This window comes from Amphiprion ocellaris, chromosome 5, assembly GCF_022539595.1.
Source record: "Amphiprion ocellaris isolate individual 3 ecotype Okinawa chromosome 5, ASM2253959v1, whole genome shotgun sequence".
Lineage (NCBI taxonomy): Eukaryota > Metazoa > Chordata > Actinopteri > Pomacentridae > Amphiprion > Amphiprion ocellaris.
The window spans coordinates 22,259,042-22,284,837 of NC_072770.1; the positions used below are offsets into that span (position 1 = coordinate 22,259,042).

At 39.4% G+C, this 25,796-nt stretch overlaps 1 protein-coding gene and 1 long non-coding RNA gene across 4 annotated transcripts in view; one reads left to right on the forward strand and one right to left on the reverse strand.

The window, feature by feature from the left end:
• LOC118469743 (uncharacterized) overlaps positions 1-13,591 on the reverse strand; it is a 21,507-nt gene extending 7,916 nt beyond the window's left edge. Inside the window, exons 1-3 of the long non-coding RNA XR_008601703.1 lie at positions 13,280-13,591; positions 12,942-13,199; positions 1,539-1,687 (exon numbers count right to left, since the gene is read on the reverse strand). This is a non-coding gene — a long non-coding RNA (uncharacterized LOC118469743). The remainder of the gene's footprint in view (positions 1-1,538; positions 1,688-12,941; positions 13,200-13,279) is intronic.
• Positions 4,053-25,796, forward strand: part of LOC111563302 (histone deacetylase 7-like) — a 42,981-nt gene continuing 21,237 nt past the window's right edge. Inside the window, exons 1-5 of one of the 3 annotated variants that reach the window (XM_035944465.2) lie at positions 4,053-4,370; positions 23,943-24,127; positions 24,730-24,817; positions 25,233-25,341; positions 25,622-25,701. In XM_035944465.2, coding sequence (XP_035800358.2) covers positions 4,352-4,370; positions 23,943-24,127; positions 24,730-24,817; positions 25,233-25,341; positions 25,622-25,701 — 481 coding nt within the window. In that variant the 5' untranslated portion in view covers positions 4,053-4,351. Of the gene's footprint in view, positions 4,371-13,083; positions 13,390-23,942; positions 24,128-24,729; positions 24,818-25,232; positions 25,342-25,621; positions 25,702-25,796 lie in introns of those variants that run through there. The other 2 variants (XM_023262334.3, XM_023262335.3) reach the window with 2 other exon arrangements.

Sequence of the window (25,796 nt, forward strand, 5' to 3'; positions counted from 1 at the left end):
AAGAGCAACATGCTATACTATTACGTTTTTTGGACCAAAGGCTATACTATGACGTTTTTAGAGCGGCATGCTATACTGTGACGTTTTTAGAGTGACATGCTATACTGTGACGTTTCAGGAGCGACATCCTATACTATGCCGTTTTTTGGGCGACATGCTAAACTATGACGATTTGAGAGCGACACGCTATACTATGACGTTTTTAGAGCGACATGCTATGCTATGACTTTTTAGACCAAAGGCTATAGTATGACATTTTTAGACCAAAGGCTATATTATGACATTTTTAGACCAAAGGCTATACTCTGACGTTTTTTGGACGACATGCTATACTTTGCCAATTTTAAAGAGACATGCTATACTATGATGTTGTTTGGACGACATGCTATACTATGATGTTTTTTGGACGACATGCTATACTATGATGTTTTTTTGGACGACATGCTATGCTGTGACGTTTTTTGGACCAAAGGCTATACAATGACATTTTTTGAGCAACATGCTATACAATGATGTTTTTTGAGCGACATGCTATACTATGACGTTTTTAGACCAAAGGCTATACTATGACATTTTTAGAGTGATATGCTATACTCTGATATTTTGTTGAACGACATGCTATACTATGTCGTTTGTTGGACCAAAAGCTATACTGTGACGTTTTTAAAGCGACATGCTATACTATGAAGTTTTTAGACCAAAGGCTATACTATGACGTTTTTAGAGTAACATGCTATACTATGACAATTTTAGAGTGACATGCTATACTATGACGTTTATAGAGCGACATGCTATACTATAATGTTTTTAGAGTGACATGCTATACCATGATGTTTTTTGGATGACATACTATGCTATGACGTTTTTTGGACCAAAGGATATTCTATGTTTTTACAGCGACATGCTATACCATGATGTTTTTTGGACGACATGCTATACTATGACGTTTTTTGGGTGACATGCTATATTATGACATTTTTAGAGCGACATGCTATACTATGACGTTTGTTGGGCGACACTCTATACCATAGGCTTTTTAAATTGACATATTACTTTGCCTTTTTTTTTTGTTTGTTTTTTTGTTATTTAGCAACATATAAGAATTTGAACAGTTTTAAAAATTACTATACTTTTACTTGTGCAATGAAATATTATTGTATGGCATTTTTTAGACAACATATACTCTGATGTTTTCTTGAAAAACATACTATTTTGACAATATACTGCACTATGACATTTTTTGAACCACATATCAGACACGACAATTTTAGGCAACATCCTATCATTTTGCACTTTTTGAACCACATAATAATCAGTTGGGTTTTTTGCCAACATGCTATACTATGAACTACAGGCCATACTATGTTATTCTTGGAAAGTATACTATACTTTGATATTTTCTGAACTACATCCTATACTATGGCGTTATACACAGAGTGCTTTGGTTACATGTTGATATATAATCTAGATTTTTTTTTTCTGTTTTGTTTTTTGACGGGATTACCACAGACCTGACCGTGAACACCGTTGACACCCACCCGAGGGAGATGCTGCCTAAGATCTCAAGGCTGCTTGGTTGTGGTCTTTCTGGTCCTGCTCCAGAACGCCTTCATCAACTACGTCTTCTTTTGAAGAGGCCCTCAGATGCTGCAATCTCTGACCTTAAGGAGGAACTGCCGCTTTCACTCTGTAACGAGACGGCAGTTATTTTAAAGACCCAGCTCCTGTCGGCTTTGAAAGAAAGTTTAATACCCATCAAAACAGAACTACAGACAGTTAAATCTGAGCTGTCGGTCAGTATTTCAAACACCAAGTCCAACCCAGCTGCCCTAAAGCATGCTGTGGGTGAAACGGAAACTTCACTCCACATCACTGACGACGTCGTCACACTCCAAAGCAGAGACCTGTCTGCTGAACTTTTAAAAGTGGACTATAAATGTGAAGAATGTGAGCAGCAGCAGACTGTGAGCAGCAGAACAGATGTGATCAGAAAGAAGTCATTTTGTTTTTTCTTTTCTTTCTGGCTGACTTGATGCTGTCAGATGCAGATGTTGGAGCTGATTCTGATCTTTCAGGATAAAAAGCTGCTTTTCCTTCACAGACTTTTCAGGAAATTATTCTCTCAGGTTTTCTCTGCTATTTATGTTTTTATTATCAGTGATTATTTCATTATTGTAAAATAAAGTTTGAGGCATAAAGACTCATTTAGTTTTTTTAATCCTGAAATCTTTTACGTAGAACTATTTTCCTTCTTGTACTTCTGATACTAGAACTAAATGTATCTTCAACACGGATCATCTGCTTTTAATAAATCAGCAGCAACATCACAACAAATGAGACAATTTTCAACAAATTAATGAAACTGATGTCATTTAAAACTATCAGTCTGTTTTAGTGTCAAATTAAAGTTGATTACTGAAAACTAGAACATTAACGTTACTGTTTTAATCACATTTAAGTTTCCTGAACGTTACATTAATGTCAACCAGCCACAGTTTTATGAACTTAATGAACCACATTACAGGATCACAACACACTTCAGCTGTTTACATGAAACTCAACACATTAGCTTGATGCTACGTTGGCTTTAATCAGGCTACGACTGAGCAGCTAGCTCGGTTAGCATCGCTAACATTAAAGCTAATATTTACTATGCTAACTTTCTTCTGTGGTCAACACACACTGAAACAAACTCCACCAACATCTGGAGTGCATGGCACGCATTATACCTGACACTAAAGCTGCATATAAAGTGCATTAAAAGCGGCACCGATACGAAAACAAACACTTACTGAACTATCAGAGTCCTTTCAGTGTCTGCTGGTAGAATTAGCTGAAGGTAGAAAACTGGTTAAAACAAGCCAACGGGCAGGAAAACTGTCTGTGGAAAATGTTCTGCTGCTGCACCGATAAATAAAAACCAAAAACCAACAGTTATTATATCGGAATTAATCCAAACGAGGAGAGCAGAGTCTCTGTTGCCTCCTCCATAGGACCTGTCAATCATTCCAGACCGGACTGTCAATCAAGTAGTCCCGCCCCCTGGCTTCGCAAAACTTTAACGCTCTATTAAAAAAATCAATATGGATTTATTTTAAGATCGGCCACCTGATCTCTCATTTTGACCATGAAAACTCACGAAAAAAAATGTATGTACAGTCTATGCACCTACTCTGTTTGGCTCCACACTTGCTGATGACCACTTCCGGTCTCAGAAAATGAAAAAGCGGACCTTTTTTCGTTTGTCTCTTACTGATTTTACTTTTTTGTTATTCTAAATATAAAACGAAAATCAAAGCATTAAAAAAAATCGTATATCCCTTTTTGATCATGAAAAGGAAAAACGCCTTGTATTTCAATTTTAATTTTTGTATTTTAAAACGAAAATCAAATAACCACTTGTTTTTTGTTTTTCAATACCCGTTTCAGAATGGAAAATCCAATTACCAGATCCGTACACGGACCCATGTGCTAAACTTACTGAGCTGTGTGGGTATTCTGAAACAAAAAAAAGACAATTTATGGATATGTTAAAACTTTCCATTTCATTTAAACTATGCTATCATCGCATAGCACAAAACTCCCCAGCACAAATCTGTGTTAATTATGTTTCACTGTCAAATAAAATACACCAATAAAAATACATTTTCAAAAACTGTGCCATGGCTGCTTCAGTATTATTTGTCCCACTTTAAGATGTTTTTTGATACTTCATTATCGGTTCATGCTTGATGCAGTTTTCGTTTTTCGGTCCTGTGTACTTTGTGCATCCTAAGGCAACACTTCCTGCTATTGTCTGCCAGACACAAGTGACTACACAATCTGTCGCTCTTTCGTTCCCTTTCTCTACAACACGCACGCGCACGCGCGCACACGCACGCACACACACACACACACACACACACACACACACACACACACACACACACACACACACACAATCTCCACAACCTCCAGCCTCTCTCTCTTTCACCCCCGCCTTCCCAGAGCGTCTGGTGAAGGGGCAGCACTGCCAAAAAGTTACTGGGGGGGTGATAGGGCAGAGCAACTGTGTCTTCTCTGAAAGAAGAATTAGGGGGAGTGATTAAGCGAGCGAGCGAGAGAGAGAAATGAGAGCGAGATAGTTGAGCTCACATGAGAGGAAGTGCAAGACAGAAAAGTCAGAGGCAGCTCGTTGTGTCAAGCATTTGACTGTGACTCCCTTTGTCAGTGCACAGCCGGGCTCCAGCGCTGCAGCACCACTCCCCTGTCAAAGAAGGAGCTATCTCCTCCCTGAGCCTCTCCGTCGGCCCTACTGCTGCTTCTGTGATTGACTGGACTGCTGTGGGAGCACTGTGGAACCTCTCGCTGAATGTCAGCACCCAAAACTGGTAAGATTTTGCGCATTTCATTGAATGTATCTATCTGTGAAGGAATGCTTAACAGCTGTGCAAAAAGAAAAGTGTCTTCTTCAGTGTCTATTACCAGGAAGGTATGTTGATCTTTTATGTGCTGAAAGGAGATTTGGTGGCAGCTTTGCAGATGTGGACACAGTTTTGTTCAAATTGCAGTTTATCAGTCCAGTTGTTCCTTTGCTTCATCTTCACTGTTCCACCTGTGAAATGGTCAGTTTTTGTTGTCTTCAGCGGTGAGAAAGTTGGGTTTCCTCTAGATTCAGTGTAGCAGCTACCATACATCAAATGCTTCAAAATCATGGGACGTAAAATGTGCAAGAAGAACACTGTGGTGACTAAGAGAGATAAATAATTGCACTTCGTTTTCTCTGGTTTTATTTGTTCGGTTTTGGAAGTGTTGTTTCTCAGGATGGGGAAGGGGAGAAAATTGGAAACAGAACCACCCACCCTGGAGAGCTCATCCGTCCATGAAAAGTAATAGAGTGCAGAGAAAGCGGAGACACAAAACAACAGTCCCTCTCTGCGATGAAGGAGACAAGCACAGTGATAGAGATGAGAGAAAAAGAAACAGTGAAAGGTTGGAAAGAGGTTCAGTTCACAGTGAGAGTTTAATTACGTTGCTGTAATAACACTGACTGTTGAACTGGATTTAAAAACTGTTCTTTCAAGCAAGGACACAACAAATAAAAGAGCGAACATTGAAAAAGTGTCAAATCTTGCTTGTGCATGCCTACATTTTTTGCCCACAGATGCGTCTTTTTATAAAAAACTCGACTGGTTCTGCACATCACATCCCCACTGCCACATGCTTGAAACTGCATTATTAGAAAGTAGGTAAAAAAAAGTTAGCAGAGTCCGCTGTATAACAAGTTTAGCTTCTCACCCCCTCTTCCTTGTTTTTGTGCACTCTACATAAATCTTGCTGCATAGGATGAAATGCTGGCCTCAACCTCTGCTTGCTCTCTCACCCAAAACACTAAACTTTTGCTCTATTTTTACTCTTCCGTTCCGCTCCATTTTTAGAGACTAGTCTACGTGGTTTGTTGGACTATAAATCAGACTATAATTGCTCTGTGTCCTCTCCAAAAATAATGGGGTTATAATGATGACATTCATGGTGTCGTTTGGACTTGACCCGATGATAAATCCAAATTGAGTGTTTTAATACTATGAAAAAGTTTGTCTACTGTGATTGTAAATTATTTGGATTAGACAAGACACTTAAAGGCTTTATCTTGGGGACTTGTAGGAGCCTGTAGTATTTTGTAGAGCATGTGATAAATGGATTTATTGGTATACTAATCAGTAATGAAAATAATTGATGGTTGCAGCCCTTTGAGAATATATTAAGATTTGAGCCATATTTAATTTAAACAAGCTCAAACAAAGTATCCTGAGCAGTCAAATACTTGATGAATTTGACATTTTATATTTGTCATTGTGATAAATCCTGAGACTTCTGGTTTGTTTGTTTTGTACGGGTCAGGGGGCAGCAGGTTAAGAGGCCACAGGCAGCAAGAAGTGGCCCTCTGGGACGTAACTCTCCCTCTCTCAGTTTCCGACTACATCTTTCTGTATGCGCATCGCCTAAAGGCACAGACGGACTGCTAGCAATGTTGTGTGTTTCATTTTCAAATTATTTGTCTCCTGTATAGGATCTAAGCTCATTCTTTGTCTTTGAAAGTCTCCATTTATAGTGAGAGGGCTTTTTATTCTCTGCAGGTTGTCAGTTCAATCAAAACTTAAATGCATCTTTGTTTTCAATTACCAAATGACTTTCGGATCTGCACTGGTCCATTACATTTTCCAAAGCTGCTGAAAGACAGTAGAGTAACTTCGCTGTGCAGTGGGCCAGAAGTGCAGGTGTCCAAAACGGATCACCTTTCATTAGGGCCGCACTGGTCGGAAGAGGGTTCTTCATGACAGGAGAGGCTGCTAACTGAGGTCAAGTGAGTGTAAAGTGATAAGGAAGCACACGAGTGGTTGATGTAAAAGAAACATCCATTTCATCTTTAATATCAAAACAGGCTGTTTGTGTTTAATTAATAACCACATGATAGTGTCATTTACTTAAATATCACCACCTTGTGGATGGGCACTTTTACTGCAAGAATCTGATGTATATTAGCAGCTCACCGAAACTGGACAGCTTTAGGAATTACTTAAACGTAATGGGAAAGCCTTGAAAGCGGGAAATATAATCCATTTTCAGGGACTGTAAGGTGTTGGCTTCCTACATTCTTGTCTGTTTCCATTGTAGCACAGGCAACAATCTAGGATAACAGGACGATTTCCACAAATTAATTTCTCCTTTTATTATATTCAGTCATTGGACATTCAATCACACATCATTAAAATTTTTCAGAGTGAGCACAGTAGCTTCAGCAAAATCATCACCTTGCAGGTTTGTTCAGTTTAATATGTTTAAATACATTAAAGGCCACACCAAAAACGTCTTTCAAAGGTTTACACGTTGTTAAACCGTGTTTTGAACTTTTTCCACACATGCTCACGTAGGAGTGTGAAGGCGTTGTAAAGCAACACTTTCCAGCATCGCACTCAGTTTCCAGAGAAACTAGGCGAGCGCTAAGTGTTATCGCTCCCCTCTGTGGTTTTAACTTTGCTTTGCTGTTGGGAATGGAACGGCTTTAGAGGCTACCCACCGGTGTGAGCAGACTCCAGAACCCTCTCGGTTCAAAGTTGCCACACAGCCGCTCGCTCGAGCTCAGTGAGACCTACCTGAACACATGCTATGTTTTTTAGTAAACAGAGTTCAAGCGGTTGAAAGAGCTATGCATCTCTAAAACCACCGTTTAAAAACTAGATGGAATTTTCTTCTCTCAGTTTTTTTACCAAAACACAAGGCAACGTTTGTGGATTGAATTTCTTTCTTGTTTCTGGATCCCACGTGAACAATTTAAAGCATCATTAACTGTGTGTGTCTCTCTTTTGTTGTAATTGTTGTTTTTTGCCACTTTCAGGCCCTGGAGCAGGCTGTAAACAGAACACTTACATATTATCACCTTATAAAACAACTGTGTTGGACTGTGCTATCTGGCTCTTTAGCTGCTGGATGCTTTACTATTTTCATTAGACTGTGCAGTTTCATTGTACAAAAGTAGAATAACGCTCTCTAATCTCTAATCTAGTAGCTTAATTTGTCTGTGTGATTCTTGCTGCTATCAAGGTCATGTACAGTGGGTCAGTTGAGCTTTCGTGCTAAAAACCTGCTTGATGCAGCTAAAAAAAGAGGCTGATGATAGTGGTGAGACTGAACAGAAATAGTAATGAGCTGTAAAACCATAACAATGAGCTGAAAAACTGCAGGGCCAAGTGATGAACAAGCAATTATTTTCAGATCAAACATAGCCAATTCATTTTTCATATTGAATGTTAATTAGTGCAGCTTTACGTGCCTTTTGTTTGCTATTCCTTCAACAATTCTACAGCACTGTGGCAGTTATTAATACTGGTAAACAGCATTTTCTGCATTGATGCCAACTCTTTTCTGTTGCACTTCTGTCTGGTAATAGAGGGGCTGTTATTTAAGGGGACAACAAATGAAAGGATGTCAATTACTGACAAAGTAGTTAGAAAACAGAAATCAACTTTTCATCCAAATAAATATAAGAATGAAAGAGAAAAGTAGAAAACACATTGTAGCTGGTAGCTACCACCAGAGCCAGATTGTGTGCTGCATGTCTGTGTGCTGTTTTCAAGTCTGAGCATGTCTCTGTGAGCATATACATGTCTGTAAGGTAGGATGACCCCCTAGATTGCAAAAAAACAGATTCTTGTTTGTGGATCCCCAGCTTCCATCCGTTACCAGGAAATCTGTCTGACCGATAACTCCACACATTCCACAAGTCCCAATAATGTATTGTGGCATTTCCCTCACTGACCCCTCCAATATCGCGCACATTATCCACATCCAACTGTCAATAGGAAAGCAACCAAGAAAGCTGCTGTTGGACATTTCTTTTTGGTATGCAAATGTATCTGTGCAACTCTGGAGGAATGCCAATATTAGCTTTTGTCTGATTCTGCATCTTAATTATTCACACCCTCACCTTTTCTACTCTCTAATCAGTTTCACACTCCCTATCTTTACCTTTTCTTTTTTTAAAATACTTTTGGCAATCTGCCCTGCAACTGCTGCTCCCTCCATCACTGTATTGCCTGACTGCATTCCTCTCATTCCGACCGGCTTCCTGTGACTGGAAGAGGAGTGAGCCCCACTGGCCACAAACCTCCACCTTGGAGTCCTGTGCCATATGTGTCATTTCTCTTCTTCACTGTTCTTTCAGCCTTTAAACTCCTCTCAGGGATTTTGTAGATAATAAAGACCCTATGAGAATCTTTTGATAGGATTTTTAACATGACTTTCCACAGCATCTCACTCATTCTCATTTTACTGCAAGGTGGGGATGTTTTTACTGACGCAACTGACCTCTCTGTGATCCAGTTAATGATGCACACACACAAATCTAAACACTCACATGCTGCCAGTAGTGGCACTGCCCACTGACGGCAGAGACAACGTAGTCATAGTGTGAGGGTGAACGATAAGAGGGGAGAGGTCTACTGACATCTGATGATGACACAAAAACAGAGTTACAAACGTCAGTGACAACTTTAACAGTCCTGTGATTAAAAGTTGATGTAAACTACGAAGCAGCCTTATCATATTTGATATTGTTCTTAAACTTTATGCAAAATGAATGATTAATGTCAATAATGGCGTGTTGATAATGGCTCATGAAAGTAATTTCCTGTGTAAATATGTAAATATGTAATTAGGTGTGCAAATTTCAAATAACTGTTAAATGAGCTAAATTCAGGGAAATGTAATTTTGGTAGCACTGGGGCACTCTATATCTGCAAAGACTAAGCTTTGACTCAAGCATGTGCTTTTCAAAATGGAATGTTATGAAATTCAATTTGCTTGAACGTATTTCAAATAATTTAGGCCACAGTCAGCCCCGTGACTGGGGGATGGACTGTTATGTCCTGCCAAGAGGACAGGGGAAAACACATACTGTTGTTGAAATTAGACTGAGTGTTGCAGAGTTAAAACTCAGGACACAATTTTCCCCTTAGGTACACAATTTACCGATGGCAAAACTAATGACTCCTTCATAAGACCAGGAGCAGCCTGAGTCACATGAAATTAAAAACATCCGTGTCTTTTATTAGTTGTGCTCTCTGATACTGGTTTATCTTCATGGATCAAATGATATTAAGATTTTTATTTGGCAGAGAGTGAATTTGGCCACAAGCAGGGTGAGAGACAGTGAAGCTTCAGTTTGACAGTGGACATGTGAGAGTGTGAAACACTGTGGAAATCAATTGTAAATTTATTGGAAGCGCATGCGCCTAAATTTGCATATAAGCATGCGAAATCAAATGGGACTTTGTTGCCTAGTGAAGTGGAGCAAAAAGTAATACTTTTGGGTCCACACTTTGGTTAGATCCCCCCAAAAAAACACAAATCAGTAAAGTTTGCAGAAAATCACACATTAAATGAAGCTAGGACTTACAGTATAAATGACTATTTACATGCTCTTTTAGGTTCTAATGACTTCGCAGCATCTTCCTGAATGAAGCAGATCAAATTCCCTATAAAGTGGATGTGAGGAATGATGCACAATTCCTTCCTGCCTTAGCCTGTACATACTGTATGTTTGACACAAGCCTCTGTGTATTCCAAGTCATTTTGGTGACCATATTTACATTTTTGGCCAGTTTGTTTCTGTTCTGAGCTCCCCGCTTCCCTCTAAATATGCTGTCTGATGCCATAAAAGTGTCCTAAAGACACCCAGATGTTGCATTACTTAAAGACATATTTGCTGTAAATTTAGCCACCCAAATAAATCACATTTACTGTCTGCACATTAGGATCATTAGGATCAAGCTGCTCCCTGTAATCAGCATGCAAATTTTTTGGCACCCATCCATTAGTTCTTTACTTTTATAGAAATATTTCAGCTATTTGCTTGCGTCTTCTTGATTTTGTAAACAATGTAATGTCATATTACAAGCATATCTACATAATAGGATTACAAAGTCATTTGTTTTCAATTTGTGGGAATACTGACAGCACCACGTGTAGCTAAAAACATTTAACAGTTTTAAGGCTAATGTAAGTACTTACGTTTTTTTTAGTGCTTTGGTTGCTTTTGCTTCGATCATTGTCAGTATGCTGTTCTTCTAGGAGTCTGTAGTTGTGTCATTCAAAGTGACTCATCGCATTGTATTTCAGTCTACTTTTACCTCTTGTGCTGCCTGTATTTCTGCGTTTCTAGAGGCAGAAGTAAACACGTGTGTTTACTTTCCACTGATGACATTAGCTACAGGCCTCTAAATTGATGAAGTGTCACTGATAAAATTATCATAGTTAAATTCCATTTACTGTGGCTGCTTTAGTTTTAGGACTCTGGTGTAGTCAATGACAGCTTGCTGTCACACTCGCTGTTCCCAGGAAAGCTTGAATAGAAAGGAGACACTATTGATGTTATTAGTAATGCTTGTGATTTTCCTGGAATTGTAAATCTGCTGTAAAAAAAGGGCCTAATATTCACTCTACAATTAAGAGTTCATGAATAACATAGGCACAGGCTCATGAAATATTCATGTTGTCAGTTACAAAACATCCAAAATGTACATTTTGGATTGGAGCTATGAAAAACACAATATACCTTGATGTTTAGAAAATGAAAGAGTTAGGCAGTTCTTTTGTTTTGTTTTTTAAGGCAGCAGAGCATGCAACACTTCAGGTGATCTAAAATCAATTTAAAATCACAAAGTTGAATGTTTAGATTTTCATAAATTGAGGGGCTTGCAATAGCTTGTACACAGCCAGACTCAGCTCTGCTTGGACCAGCTACAATATTTACAGACATCACATAACTCCAGACTGACGACTAATGTAATATTTTTCAATTTGTGCATTGTATTTACTTCCAAATGGTCTGGGCATATAATTCAAAACGGATATGTTCTATATATATATTAAACTATTCAGGGGGTACATTTAGGTTAAATGTAGGTTTATTTAAAGGTTAAAAGAACTAAGATGCATCTCCTGATATCCAAACAGCACTGTGCCAGCTTCACACAAGACCAAATCCACACTGTCTCCAAATGGGAAGCAGCTGTGTGCAATTTATGCAGGTGGCATAGCAACAGTAACTTCATTAACTTAAATCCCCTGACTTAGCTTTTTGATCTTGCATAGCCCATCTAAAGCCTTTCCTGTACAGTAAATTGCTAAACTGCTGCATAGACTAACAGTTTCTATGGTAAAATCACTGGGAACAAAGCAGTGATACTCAGCATTATTCCAGCAAAATCACAGGAGTCAGACATGCACTTTAATTATCAACAAAAATCCAAATATCATTTAACATGGAGAATCACAGTAAGTTTTCTCTGACGTGTCAAGCGCATTATTACAGACAGTTTTCCGTTCTGCTGCTTAAATGCTGCAATATTTGCTGCCGTGGCATTACTGCAAGTCTGGAACTGAACTAGACACCGAAGTAAATATAAAGTAGGGCAACAGACAGTTGGCCTAGTAATGAACAAAACTGTTTATCATATTCAGTCACTGTAGATGTAGTTGGATCAGTGCAAAGATGTGTCTATTTTTATGTATGGTAGTTGAGTTAGTGTTTCCTGAATCACAAATTAAATGAAAATAGTACTAATGATTTTAAAAAAATGTAAATGAAAAAGGCAGCATGGTAGTGCAGAGGTTAGCTCTGTTGCCTCACAGCTAAAATGTAATGGGTGCAAATCTGGAGGTCTACTTTGGGCCTTTATAGGTGCAGTTTGCATGTTCTCCTTGTGCTTGTGGGGGTGCTCTGATTTCCTGTCAGTGTCCACATGGATTTGTTGGTTAATTGTTGACTCTAAATTGTCCATAGATGTGAGTTTACATTGCTGAACCCCTGTCTTTCCCACAGCATAAAGCGGGTATAGCACATGGATTGAGAGACGAACGGCATTTTATAGAACGGTCTGTCACTGCAGTGAATGTGGGCACAAGTCTATATGTTTGAGGATGCTGCAGTATTGTTCTTTGGGACTCAAGTCCATTCAAACTCAACATTCCCCTTAAATCCTTACAAAATATTCCTCTATCCAAAATAAAGAATGTCCATGTCTGGCAATGTATCTCCTTTGTAATATTTTGCTGCTGGAATAGGATGAATCTGCCATACCTGACGCTGAAGGTGATGGAATTTAGTTTGTGGTAGACATTTTAAAAAATGACCTTTATATTTAATTGTAGGCCTGGGGCAGCATCTCTTCCCAGAAATAGCCACCGTTACTTCAGTCAGACTACATCCAAAGAACACACTGTGTACAGTTTTAACTAGACCTAATGTCTGGTGATTGAATAGTCCGTGTAACATACAAATGCCTGGTTTTTGATGATAAACTGACTGGATAAGGGCACAGTTTAACCCCTGGATATAGTGTAGGGCTGGGCAGCTACTTACTTTTATGCTAGTTGTGAAGCAGAACACACAGCATCCTTACCCGGCTGAGTTCAGCAGATGGAGCCCTCACACCAGCAGCACTGGCACACGGATGAAAGTGAGACTTCCAGCTGCTTTTATCGGCAGTTTCCACCGCCGACAGACGTGAAGTGAGTGAGGAGGAGACATAAATGAAAGGTAGCCGTCGGTTGTTTCTCTCGGAGGTTAATTTCAGAGACGTTTAGAGACGCTCCGGCCAGTTTACTTTACCCGGACAGCGCCGCGTGCTGACGGTTGGAGTCCCGAAGAAGAGCTCAAACTGTCACAACAACGAAGCAGTTTTAGTCACAGAAGAACACCGACATGACAAAGACAGTCCGCTGGACGACGTTTACATACCTCTTTTCTGTCGTCTAACCCGCTCCTGCTGCCTTAAAACGGGCTTTTAAGGTCCTCCGCTGTCGCATGACATTTGACAGTACGTCGCTTTTGAACGTCACCTCAATAAGGTAGGTTTGTTTGCTAACCTGCGCTGTTAATTAGCTAGCAAACACGGCTAAAAAGTTGGAGCTACTGTCAAAAAAACTTTATTGAAAAATGTCCGTACTGCTTTTGTGTGTACAGGACCGCGGTCACATGAATTACTTACTGATTTGTGGTGAAAATGTGAATTAAATGTTCACTGTTTGCAACAAAAAACAATGCTATAATCCATGTTGTCCTGCTTCTGGCTTATGTCCAAAACCCACAGGTGTAAATGCTCACCTGGCTGAGATTTTTTTTCAGCCAGATGATTGTCATCTACACTTCCCAAACCTTAAAAATCAGTTTTACAAAAATCAGATGAAGTGTACCTGTCGCATTTGTGTGTACAGGAATGAAGTCACATGAATTACTTAGTGATTTGTGGTGACAATGTGAATTAAATTTTCCACTGCTTGCCACAAAAATTGCTACAATTAATGTTATCCTGCTTCTGGCTTATGTCCAAAATCCGCAGGTGTAAAGGTTCACCTGGCTGAGATGTTTTCAAACCCGATGATTGTCATCTACACTTCCCAATCTTAAAAATAAATTTAACAACAATCAGATTAGGTGTACCTGTTGCTTTTGTGTTTACAGGAACGCAGTCACACGAATTACTTACTGATTTGTGGTGAAAACGGGAATTTTCCACTGCTTGCCACAACTACACTACCTAAATCTTCCAAATTCAGTTAAAAAAACATCGAATTAAGTGTACATGTCACTGGATCATGACCCAGTGTCAGAGTATACACCTTACCTGTGAAACACAAGGTGCCCTAATAATCATCCTAATCTGACAGACAACAGGACCATTTTAAGGTAATAGGTAGGCTACACAACTGTGCAATTATGCCATTAAATTGTCATTGTGAGTGCTTTAGTGTAGAGTTTCCTACTGGGTCTATTTCTGCCCATAATTGAAAAGCTGAACTCATTCACTACTAGGCAACAAATGTTTGGTTATTTGACAGACTGTGGGGTGAGCTGCTCTGTTTGATTGCTGCAACATGACAGAAGTAGTAAAAAGTAGTTTGATTCCACACATGCCCCTTCAGTCCCTAGAAAATAAAAACCTGGACATTCGCCTGCACACATACACACCCATAGCAGCCATGCGTGTTATAATGTTCTCATGTGTCCAGGTTCGCTCTCTCTCAGCATGGGATGAGGTCATAGCCTTAGTGCTGTGGCAGAGATATAGTTACATTAGTTTCATGTGGGCCATGCCAAAGGAACCGACACCACCCACACTCCTCTGCACCTTAGATTTTGCCCTTGCTCCTGAATTGTTTTTTTTTTTTTTTTTATAAATCCTTTCATCATATTAAGTGTCTATTTGTATGCATGGCTCTCTGTGTTTACAAAAGTGTATCAGGAAGTAAAGACTCTGATCACACTGCATTTACCAGCTTTTATGCTCTGCATTCTTACCCAAACTATTGATCACAAAGGCCCTGTTGACACACAAGTAGTGACAGCCTATGGGCTTCGCTTTGTCACAGTCATCAACACTGAATAGGTCTCATATGGCAGAAGGTTCAGGGGAAATTTTAACAGATCATCTTAGAGAAAAGGATTATTATTCTCACATACACTGCATATGTGGAAATTCAGTTTCTCTCTGACAATGGTACACATTATGATGGTGATATAAGTTGCATCTTTTTCTCATACAGCTAGCTGTGTGAGGAGAAGATGGTGACCTGCCAGTCACAGCTTGGCGTAATTTCTTGTAGTAATGCTATATATAATATATTGCTGTATAATTCTTATCAGACAGTTGCACTGCCGTTGGGTTTGCTAGTAGTCAGTGTTGTTTAACTCTTATTCTTGAGGGATGAAGCTGGGTTTCACTTTGCTTAACGGAATTTATTTATTCCCTTTAATAGAAAACCACAGTTATTTAAAACACGTGCGATGATCACGTTAACCTAGAGCATTTTCTTCAAATCATGTTGTGGTTTGGAAGCAGATGGAGAGGTGAGCTAGTTGTGTTAGGTTTCTTTTGCTCCAGGCCTCCTTTAGTTTGAACTTAGAACAGCATTAATTGTATATTTTCTTCACTAAACTTCAATGAACCATCAATTCACAATCTTATATGCCAATCTGCTCTAAATGCTTATGTTTTGTCTTTCAGTGTATCCTATTATATTGATTATGGAGATGGAAGTAAGGCTAGAATGAACATTATTTTCATTGTGGATTCATCTGCTAGTTATTTATTTCAGTGCCTAGGTATTGTAAATTTCTTAATAAAGAGAAAATTGTAAATATTAGCATTGAAATTTCTCGCAACCCAAGGTGATACACTCAGATTGCAGTTTTATCCAACAAGCAGTTTAAAAAGATATTCAATCTCTGATTATACAGTATGTGAAAATGATAATTATCCCAGTAGATGTGGATTCCTTTTACACTGATTGCCTTGAATTGGTAAATCTATTAATAATTGTATTGTATTAGTTATTTTGAGATGAGCTGTTGGTGTGATGGAACTAGGAACAGTCCCAAACCCATAAATGATTTGCCTGTTACTACTTGGTTTCTTTTCTTAAATCACAAGGAATGAACTGATGATCACAAATGTTATCAACTGATGTTTGCTGTCCATTGATTAATCATTTCTAAAGAGGTGCCATATTGTTCATATTAATAGGCTGGAGACATTAATGTGGATTGCTTTATTTTCATTTTGCATTGTCCATGAATGACTAAGCAGACCAGTAAGGGACCTTCCACCTCTTTGATTAATCACTAGTTTCCAGTGTATTTAGTTAGTTCTTCAACTGTACTTGAGAAAGCACTGATATAGAGGCTTATTTTTTTTAACCACTCTATCAACCACAGCTAGACTTCTACATTTATAGCAAGAATCATAGCAAAGACCGAGACATATTTAGTGATAGGGTCATCATAGGATATCCATTTTGGGTGTATTTATTGTGCTGTAGGGTAGTTGTGAAAGGGAATAGCAACCTTTTCCCAGGACAGATAACCTTTAAAAGTCCCCAGTGTTTTCCCAGTGTGAGCCGCAGCAGTGCACTGACAATAGGGACAGTGTTCTGGACCGGCCAGAGCCCCAGATCACATTTCCTGTTCCTGATTTAAGATCAACTCAGCTGACTACTGATACACTCTACCCCTGAAAAACACAGCTACAGGACCATCGCTCTGCTGTTTATCATGTGAGTGTGTGTTTGTGTGTGTGAGTGAGAGAGAGGGCAAAAATGGAGGGCGGGGTTTTCCCTACCATTATAAGACTTAGGCACAAGCTCCTAAACTGTTTGATGCAATGCCAAAGCTGAATTATCAAAAAAAACTATGTTGGCAGCTCTCCACCTCTCTGGAAAGACAGGATGCCATATTGGCACAAATAAAAGTGGAAGTCACCCTATATTAGCATACTAGACAACTACATGTTCAGACATTGTGTTTTTTTGAATGAAGAGCCTAAGTCATACATGTGCCTCAATGTCACTAGGCTAGCGGGTATTTGTTGTCCATTTATAAGAGTGTTTCAGAGCTAATTTGCACTAAAAGTGTTGGCCCAGTTTAACCTGCAGCAAATAGGAAATAAATTCATGACAAGCAGGAAGCAAATCGACTGTCACAGGTGATGAGCTTTGAAAGACAGTCTGAAAATGCTAATTCACTCCCTCCACACGCAGCGCCTAAGTCTTCCAGAAACCAAGGGGAAACCCTGGAGAGTATTAGGGAAATCAAAGTTCAAACAAAGACAGTAACTTTATAGAAAACAGAAGTAAAAGCTGGCTAGTACCAGAAGACAGTAACCTTATTCTTACTGACTGCAGGGTGTGTTTGAAACAAAGAATCCCTTTTGTGTACATAGTCTTCTTACCTAGTGTGCAATAATAGACGGTGATACACAGTATACTGCAGACACATGGCTGACTTGCTGTAGGAAGTCGACATGAGAACCTGTTTTTTCAGTCAAATCATCCTTATGCCAGGTGCTGGGTTTGTACATGCAGAAAAACAAATGAATGCCAATATTTCTGTATGTGTGGGTGTGTAAAGGTCATGTTCCCTCAGGTAACATCTGGTAATGTCAGGATCACAGAGCACAGGTGGATGTTTGCTGGCTTGAATCAGTCAATGCTCAGATGTTCAGTCACCATTTCTTTTGAAGTACAGGAAGAAGTTCCCATTAGGTCAAATGTTGTCTCATGCTTTGATTTGCATAATTGTGATCAGTGTTAACGTCATAAGGTGCAATCTAAATGAAGACGTGTGTTTGTTGTAATGAACTGCGGTAACACGCATGTTTTAAATGATAATTGCCTGACAGGACATGAAAGCATCAATATCAGTCCTTTGTGTGTGTGTGTGTGTGTGTGTGCGTGTGTACGTGCGTGTGTGTTTCGGACTCATGCCAACCTTATGACAGCACTCTAGGCCAAGTTTAGCTCTGTTTTCCCCTTCAAAAAACGATGACCCCTTGGAACCCGCAGAAGAAATAATGAAACCATTTCAACAATAGACAGTCTGTTCCTCTGTGAGAAATCACACTAAAAAGTATGCCTGCTTGTGATAGTCTCTCAAATACACTCAACTCCACAGTGAGCTGGAGACCCCCTCACCTTTTCCCATCCTGCCTCAAGGGATACAACATGAAGTGAAGTCTTGTAACTCTGACCTCTGAACGTTTGGTTGAAGAGGGTGCCAGGAACAGTACAAAACAGTACTGACAACTATGACAGAAAAAAGACTGGATTGTAAAGGATTCTCACATTTGTTTGTGCTTGTATCCTGTTGACAGTCAAGTGTAGGAATGTGTGGTTTGTATTGTAGTATAAAAGGCTGTTCCATCACAAGTCTCAATGATAAAGGAAATTAAGTGTACAGTATGTTTAAACAGTATACTGAATCGAAAACACATGACAGATATCTGATTTGGACATATAGGCTCCATATTACATCTATTTCTCAGATTTGATTATTAAATACTTCATGGAGTGTATTTACATTTTTGGAGTATGTAAAAAACCATACTTGGCATGATTTCAACTTCTTAAGTGTCATTTCCCCCTTTTTTTTCCAATATGTGTAAACGTTCTTGCTTGGACAGAAAAAACAAGTAATTTAAAGTCATTGTTTTGGACTGTGGAAAATGGCATTTGACTTTTTCTGGCATTTTATAGCAAAATAAATAATTGTTAAAATGAATCAAGACATGGACACAATAGCAAATTTGTGTTCAGTACGCAAACTTCCATTCACTTGATAGCAATATATAGCAAATTTAACAAAAATGTTAAGTCTAAAGCAAAACAAGTGAGAGTCAGCCATACTTGAAAATGCATCCTATAAAATATTTATGCACTGCAATATATGTTTACTTGTCTGCTATGAACGTACTGTATGCTAATACTGGAAAAAGCTATTATTATCCAGTATCAATAGTGGTTGTCTGTAGTAATTTACATTAATTTTCAGTTGAGCTGACATATATGCAGCTGAAGTTACTGACAGCTACTCACACACGCAATACACATACAGAAACATGTGTGGGCAATTGGGAATACTATTAATACACTTGCAAGCACACGCACACATGCCACACACTCATAAAAACAAGTGGTATGATGCTATTAATATGTTTAGAAATAGCAATGCACAAGCTCAGTGTCTTCAAACACATGTGCACTTGGACGATTACACACAATATGCCCAGTGTTTGCTGACAGGTGACACTAAAAATAAACTGGCATGGTTACATTACTGAACCTTGCACAGAGAGCAACAGTGTTCCTTCAAAAGAAACAAATGGGCACTATTAATACACTGGCACCAACACACGGCAGCACTGATGCACCAATACACGTGTATGCACCCTCAACTGTCACACAAGCAGATCCTACTTATGCAAACACAAAGACCTGCTGTGTACACTCAAAAGAAACAACTGCAAGCTATTAATATCTTGGGGTGCATAGGATGGACACACACAAGCGTGCGCACACACACACACACACACACACACACACACACACACACACACACACACACACACACACACACACACACACACACACACACACACACACATATATGTATGAACACATAAGGAGATTGATACTCCAGCTGCTCGGAAGCAGAGGGACAGAATGTGCCCAGCAGCTGTGGATTCCTATAAACGTAAGGACGGGGGGGGGACAGAGTAAGGACAGAGGGCTAGGTGGAAGGCAGAGGGGACTGCTGAAGGTGGCCAGCATTGTGGAGTTGCTGTCACACAATCAATATTGTGTGTGCAAGTGGGTCTATGAACAAAAACCTGAATGTAAACATAATAAATTTACATTCAGCCCAAACTCGCATGGTTGGTATTTTATTGGAAACTGTAGTAATATTTCTGTTAATATTTCATGCAACATTTCGTCTCGGAACTCCTCTTTCTGCTTCGCTACTCAACTCACCAGGCATAAACCCTCTGACTGCTGCACAAGTGTTTATGTATATAGTAACAGTAACTAGCATTTAACCTGATGTGTGACATCCAGATTTAACTTCATCCAATACCACTGTGGAGTTCACCATAGCCCAACAACAAACAAAGCATATTTTAGCCACAGTGTGGATATAAATACTGCTGAAGCATATCTGTAACACTCTCAAGCTGCAGAAAGAAGCCAGAGAAGCCATTCAACCAAAATAGCAGCTTCTGCTTGCCTAAATGAACCAAGAGGATGTTATGGTGCAGACTAACTTTAGAAACAGGAAGTCACTGTTTCTTTGCGTGTCGTTGTGTGTGTGTGTGTGTGTGTGTGTGTGTGTGTGTGTGTGTGTGTGTGTGTGTGTGTGTGTGTGTGTGTGTGTGTGTGTGTGTGTGTGTGTGTGTGTGTGTGTGTGTGTGTGCGCGTGTGTGTCTGTGTGCGTGTGTGTCTGTGTGTCTGTGTGTGTGCGTGCGTGCATCTTTAGCATGTGTGCAGGTGCGTCTTTAGCGTGTGTGTGTGTGTGTGTGTGTGTCAGTACTTAAGTGTGTTGCTGCAGAGGGCCCACAGAAAGCGGGAGATGGTTGTGAAACGAATATGCTATTACAGAAACCAGAAGTTTGTCTCCTGCCTATTTATAGAACCGCGACACTCAAAAGAGAGATAGAGAAGCACGTATACAGATCTTATCAGCATTCACTTCTCCTTATTTTGAAAGGTTCCAGATTTGATCTTGTAAAAATGTGCTTGTTGTGTTTTCTAAAACACAACTGATAAATAACAGACTATGAAATATATTGATGCCCAAAAATACCTTTAAATGCACTACGATTTTGTAATGAGTTGTTGAAACAAGTGTGTGCTGTACATGTCCTCTCTTTGTGAACTCTTGGTAATATGATCGGAAGCAATCAGGAGCTTTTGAAACCCTTCAGGGTTAGGTTAGAAGAAACCTTTACTGTTTAGTTAGGTCTTTGAATACACAGTGTGGTGACCAAGCTGGTTTTGTGTCCAGTCATGCAATGAGTCACACTGTAACTCTGCCTCAACCAACAGCTGCAGTGTCAGTACCAAAACTCAAAACATATTTGTTTTGAAGTGTAGCATTTTCTTAAAATTCTAGAGATATAGAAACTGTTGTAAATACAGAAGAGTCAGTTAGTGCCGACAATGTGTGGCAAGGACACACACACACACGTACATTTTAGTGTCATGTTGAAAGTGAGAAGTCAGTTATGTACTTTATGGCATTTGCTCTTTTCTGTGTAAAAATGTACCACAGGTGTTTTTTCTGTTTAGATGAGAAGTAAGGCTTACTTCCTGATCATTTCCTTTCTCTCAGGGGAGCTGCCTTGTTTGGTGATTCTTGTTGTGTGTGTGTGAGAGAGTGTTTGCAGATTATTTGAGCCCCCACCACCACCACCCTCCTGCTTCTCCACTGATTGTCTGATTTCCTTTGAAAACACACTGACATTCTTCTGGTAATACATACTGCACTGCTGCAACTGGTACTTCGTCTTGCACCTTTCACTTTTTATTACAGTAAAACAAAGCATCTGAAGCTTAAAACAACAAGCCCCATCAAGTTTAACAGTGTTGCATACTGTACATTAACACAGGCATGAACCAGCTGGAAGCGAGACAAGCTCAAATATTTGTGTCTTACAGATTAGGTTTTGTCTGACGTGTCTTGACCTCCTGGAGTTACAAAGCAAAGTAGGATTCCACTGATGCAGAAAAGCTGCAGAGCAAGAAGCATGTAAATTATGGGCATGATTTTTAGAAGAGATATTTTCACCCTGTAATTCCAGTGTTTCTATCACGAGCTGTGCCAATAATTACACATCAGAATTTTAGCTGTCAGAAAAATGTGTTTTTGTCTTTCTGGGTTTTTTTTGTGTCACTGATATTGTCTGGAACTGTAAACTGTTTTTTTTTTTTTTTAATGTTCTACTGTGTTTTAAGTCATATACAACATCTAGCAAGAGGGCCGTGGGAGTGTTTTCCGTGTCACAGGAATTCTGTTAACTCAAAATGCCTTCACAGACAAGATTATTTCTCTCTCTGAGTTAGTCTTGCTTTTGGGAATGAGAGCCAAACCACGTTGCCTGGCTCTGCACAACCTACTAGGCTCTGATAGTAGGGTAGTTCAGTAAGACTTGTTCACATTCTGTATATGGAGCTTTGTTTGGGGCTGGTGTGTTACAATGGTGCAATTTATGTCTATCTCTCTGTCTGTCTCTGAGTTATGGAAGTGTTGCAGGCTGCATTAATGCCACACTATTTTTGCTGAAGCTGCTGTTCGTTTTAATAGTATAAATTGATGAACAGTATGTTTTTAATTCTAGAAACAAAATCTAGTTCCCATATTGGAATCTTTGAGTGTGCCTTATAAATGTGGTTGGTTTGATGACGTAGTCTTTAATTTGTTAACTGGATACTTCCCAAAGCAAATGAATTACTGCGATGAAGTAAGACTTTCTAAGATTTGTGATGTGAGAGGCCGTGTTGTCACTGTAGAATTGTCACTGTGTTGTAGTGATATCCACAACAGTTAATATGATTCTACAGGATATGCCAGTAAAGGAACATCCACTTACAGGAATTATGTGACTAATGTTGAGTAATATTTTGGGTTGCAGCCATTCAAGCGTACAGCTTCAGTAAATTTCCACATCCTTCTCTCCCTCCCAATGTCCCTCTACCCCAGAGGGAGCAAGGTGTCTCTTTCCATACGGTATCTGTCTATACTTTTGTATCTGTACCGAAACATTCCTCACCATCTTTATTGGTTTCATGTGTCAGTCACACTGACACGTGAAAACAGTATCAAGTTCTCTGTGAGCTGGCATTTGCTTTTGTTCTGTTTGTTTTTTTTTGTTTTTTGTTGTTTTTTTCACAAAACCTGAGGAAAAAAATTAATGTTGATGTTTTCCCACTAGCTTTTATTACTAGTCTTCCTGTTTGTTTTGTCTTTTATAGGTCATGCCATCAGACCTATATTTTGCCATGCATGTTCCAGGTTTTCTTATGTAACATTTCTGCATTAAAACAACTAGACCAATGTTACATATTTTGTTGACTTGTGTACTTCCATTATCACAAATTTTGCTCACATTGTTCAAACTCAATGAAACCTTTAATTCAGTGTCACCATTCGTTTCACTTTAGTTGCCTGTCAAAGGCTAGCCACTACATCGTTTGTAGACTGATCGATCGATTTTATTGAGAGCAACAGAAATACAGGTGCATTTAGATTATTCAATGTGAAAACTAAGGTTGCTCTAAGATATTTACAGTGGCCTTCAATTGCATAAATAGATCAAATCTGTTTTCCACTCCCCTGCACCTGTGTAAAGACATCTGTCTTTCATTGCTACAATGAAGCTTGGTTTAGTTGTCTCACTCTTGCTAAATTTAGGTTTTATTTCTTTCATTTTAGTAAAACCTGGAAGGGTGTTGACAGATTGATGTGCCTGACCCAAATGCTTTAACCATAGTACATTCAAATCCCCTCCCCATTTCTTTCATAATTTCTTTCTTTTATGTGCCTCCAACCCAAACGTATACAAACATCCCTCTCTTTTGCTTTCCTGAATGCAGTGTTGGACCATGGCCAGTTCACTTGAGACAGGAAGCCTTGAATGAAATGACATATGACTGGCGAAGTTCAAGTTGGCATCCAGACATAAACCTATGCTTAATAAACTGTGTACACTCTTTACCATGTAAAACCCAAACAGTAAATGACTCCTTAATTGTTCTTGTTCCTTTTCTGTGAATAACCGGTAAATACATATTTCCTCAACAGACTCTTCATGCTTTTAACTGTAAATCTAAGTAATTTGCACCACTTTTCGTATTCTTTATCAATGATGGTGATCTATATATGATCAGCATGTAAGACATTGTAAAATAGTCACATATTAACAATAGAGGGCTATAATCCATTCAGTAAGAAGTGCTAAAGAGAGACAGTCTGATTTTTTTTTTCATACCCTAAGTAAAAAGCCACATTGCACCCAAAAGTACAGGCAGTGTGACAAACTGGTGTCCTTTTTTCTCTCTTTCTCCTTCTGTAGTGGATGTGATCATCAGCAACCAGTCTTCATTACCCGCTAGTGGGAACCAGCCAATGGACTTAAGAGTGACCCACAGGTTGTTACATCCAGGCCCAGATACGGCCATGCTGGCCCCCCGTCCTCCCTTCTTCCTGGGACCCCTCACCAGTCAGCATTGCCCGCAGTTTCCCCAGCAGCACTTACAGGTGAGGCCAGACTGAGATGTGAGTCCAGCTAGTACAGATGGAATGGCAGCAACTGTGTGAATGAACAGTCGTGATGGTTATAGGGGATATAGGGTGGAGTAATTGGATGAATGAACTGGCTATTATTGAAAGGGTAAATGTTCAGCTAGTATTCTCATAAAAATCTGACTTCCTTCAAGTATTGCCACGTCAGACCACATTAGCATTTTATTTGCGTGAGATACAATGAGTGTAAGGCAGACAAACCTCGTGCCACATCAGCCACAAGAACTAGCCAGCTGCTTTCACCACAGGCACGATATTCAGCAGAAATGAGTAAGAAGTAGATCAGTTTACTGAAAACAGACCAGCTTCTCAGCATTTAATTCTAATAGACAATTATCACAGATCAGCTCATCAATGCTGCACTCTGAGTGCTAGCATACTATTCCCTTGTAGAGAGTTTCATTCAGTGCACAATCTTTTTCTTAATATTCATCTGCATACAGATACTTGTCTAAGACTGTGACTAGTAATGTTTGTGCCTTTTAAATTCTCACATGCAAACTCCACACAGACCTGACTCGTCGGTGTTAATATTTCTTAATTTTTTTCTGTCTTAGTATAACATTGAACAACGACCTCGAGAAATGGAGGAAGAGGAAAGAGAAGAGCTGCAACAGCTGATACGAAAGAGTAAAAATGAGCAGAGTGAGTGAATTACTTAATGCTCTCGTGTGTTTTTGTAAGTTCTGTGAAAGACCATAAGGTCGTTGACGTGCTCTTCGTCTGAGTCATAGCACACTGTATGTTTCAGTGAAAAAGAAGGGGATTTCCATCAGCACTGTGATGTATTAGATTCCAAGGAAATTTGTACTCCTATCAACCCATAGCCCAACACGTTTGTTTGAGGAAACACTTGGTGCTGTTTTTATGTTTACCATGAAGAGGAAATGAAGAGTGCATAGAGCAAAGTGACCGAAATCCTGGATCCCATTTCTAAAGTCATATGACTGCTTTTGGATATATACATAACTTGCATGATCAGTCACATTGTTGGCTGTTGATCTACGTGTTATGTTGCAAAATCATTTGCTTTTTCATGATGTATTATGTTGTTTGGCAGGTGCTATAGCCAGTCCTTTGGTGAGGCAGAAGCTTCGAGAACATATAATTATGAAAAGCCAACCTACCCATGATAGGGTCACTCCCAATCACAGCAGTCCAACATATGGGTAAGAGAGACATCAATGATTTTTCATTGCCGAACACAGACTGTAAGAACAAACACAGCACATCCCCTGCAAACACGTAACTTTTTAATGTGATAATACAGTGAGATGGAGGAACTGAGAAAAGCTGTGTTTTATATTGCTCTTGTAGCCTTATCCTTTTGTGACTTTAAACTAATACAATGTAATTAAAAATACAAAAATAGAGTACAACAATAGAGCAACTCACCCTATTCCTACCCATTTGTGAAGCAGTCTATCTGGTATTGTTTTGGTTACCAAGGCCACCGGTCCCTGACATGCCCCCAAATCCTCAGCCTACACCCTGTGACCAGCGTAAGGACATCCCCCTGCGAAGAACAGGTGAGACACCTCTATGATTGGGGTTCTCACCCTGAGGTTAGAGCTGTGAAGGTCACTGGTGATTTTCCATTTCAGATCTGTTCTCCTGTGGTGTG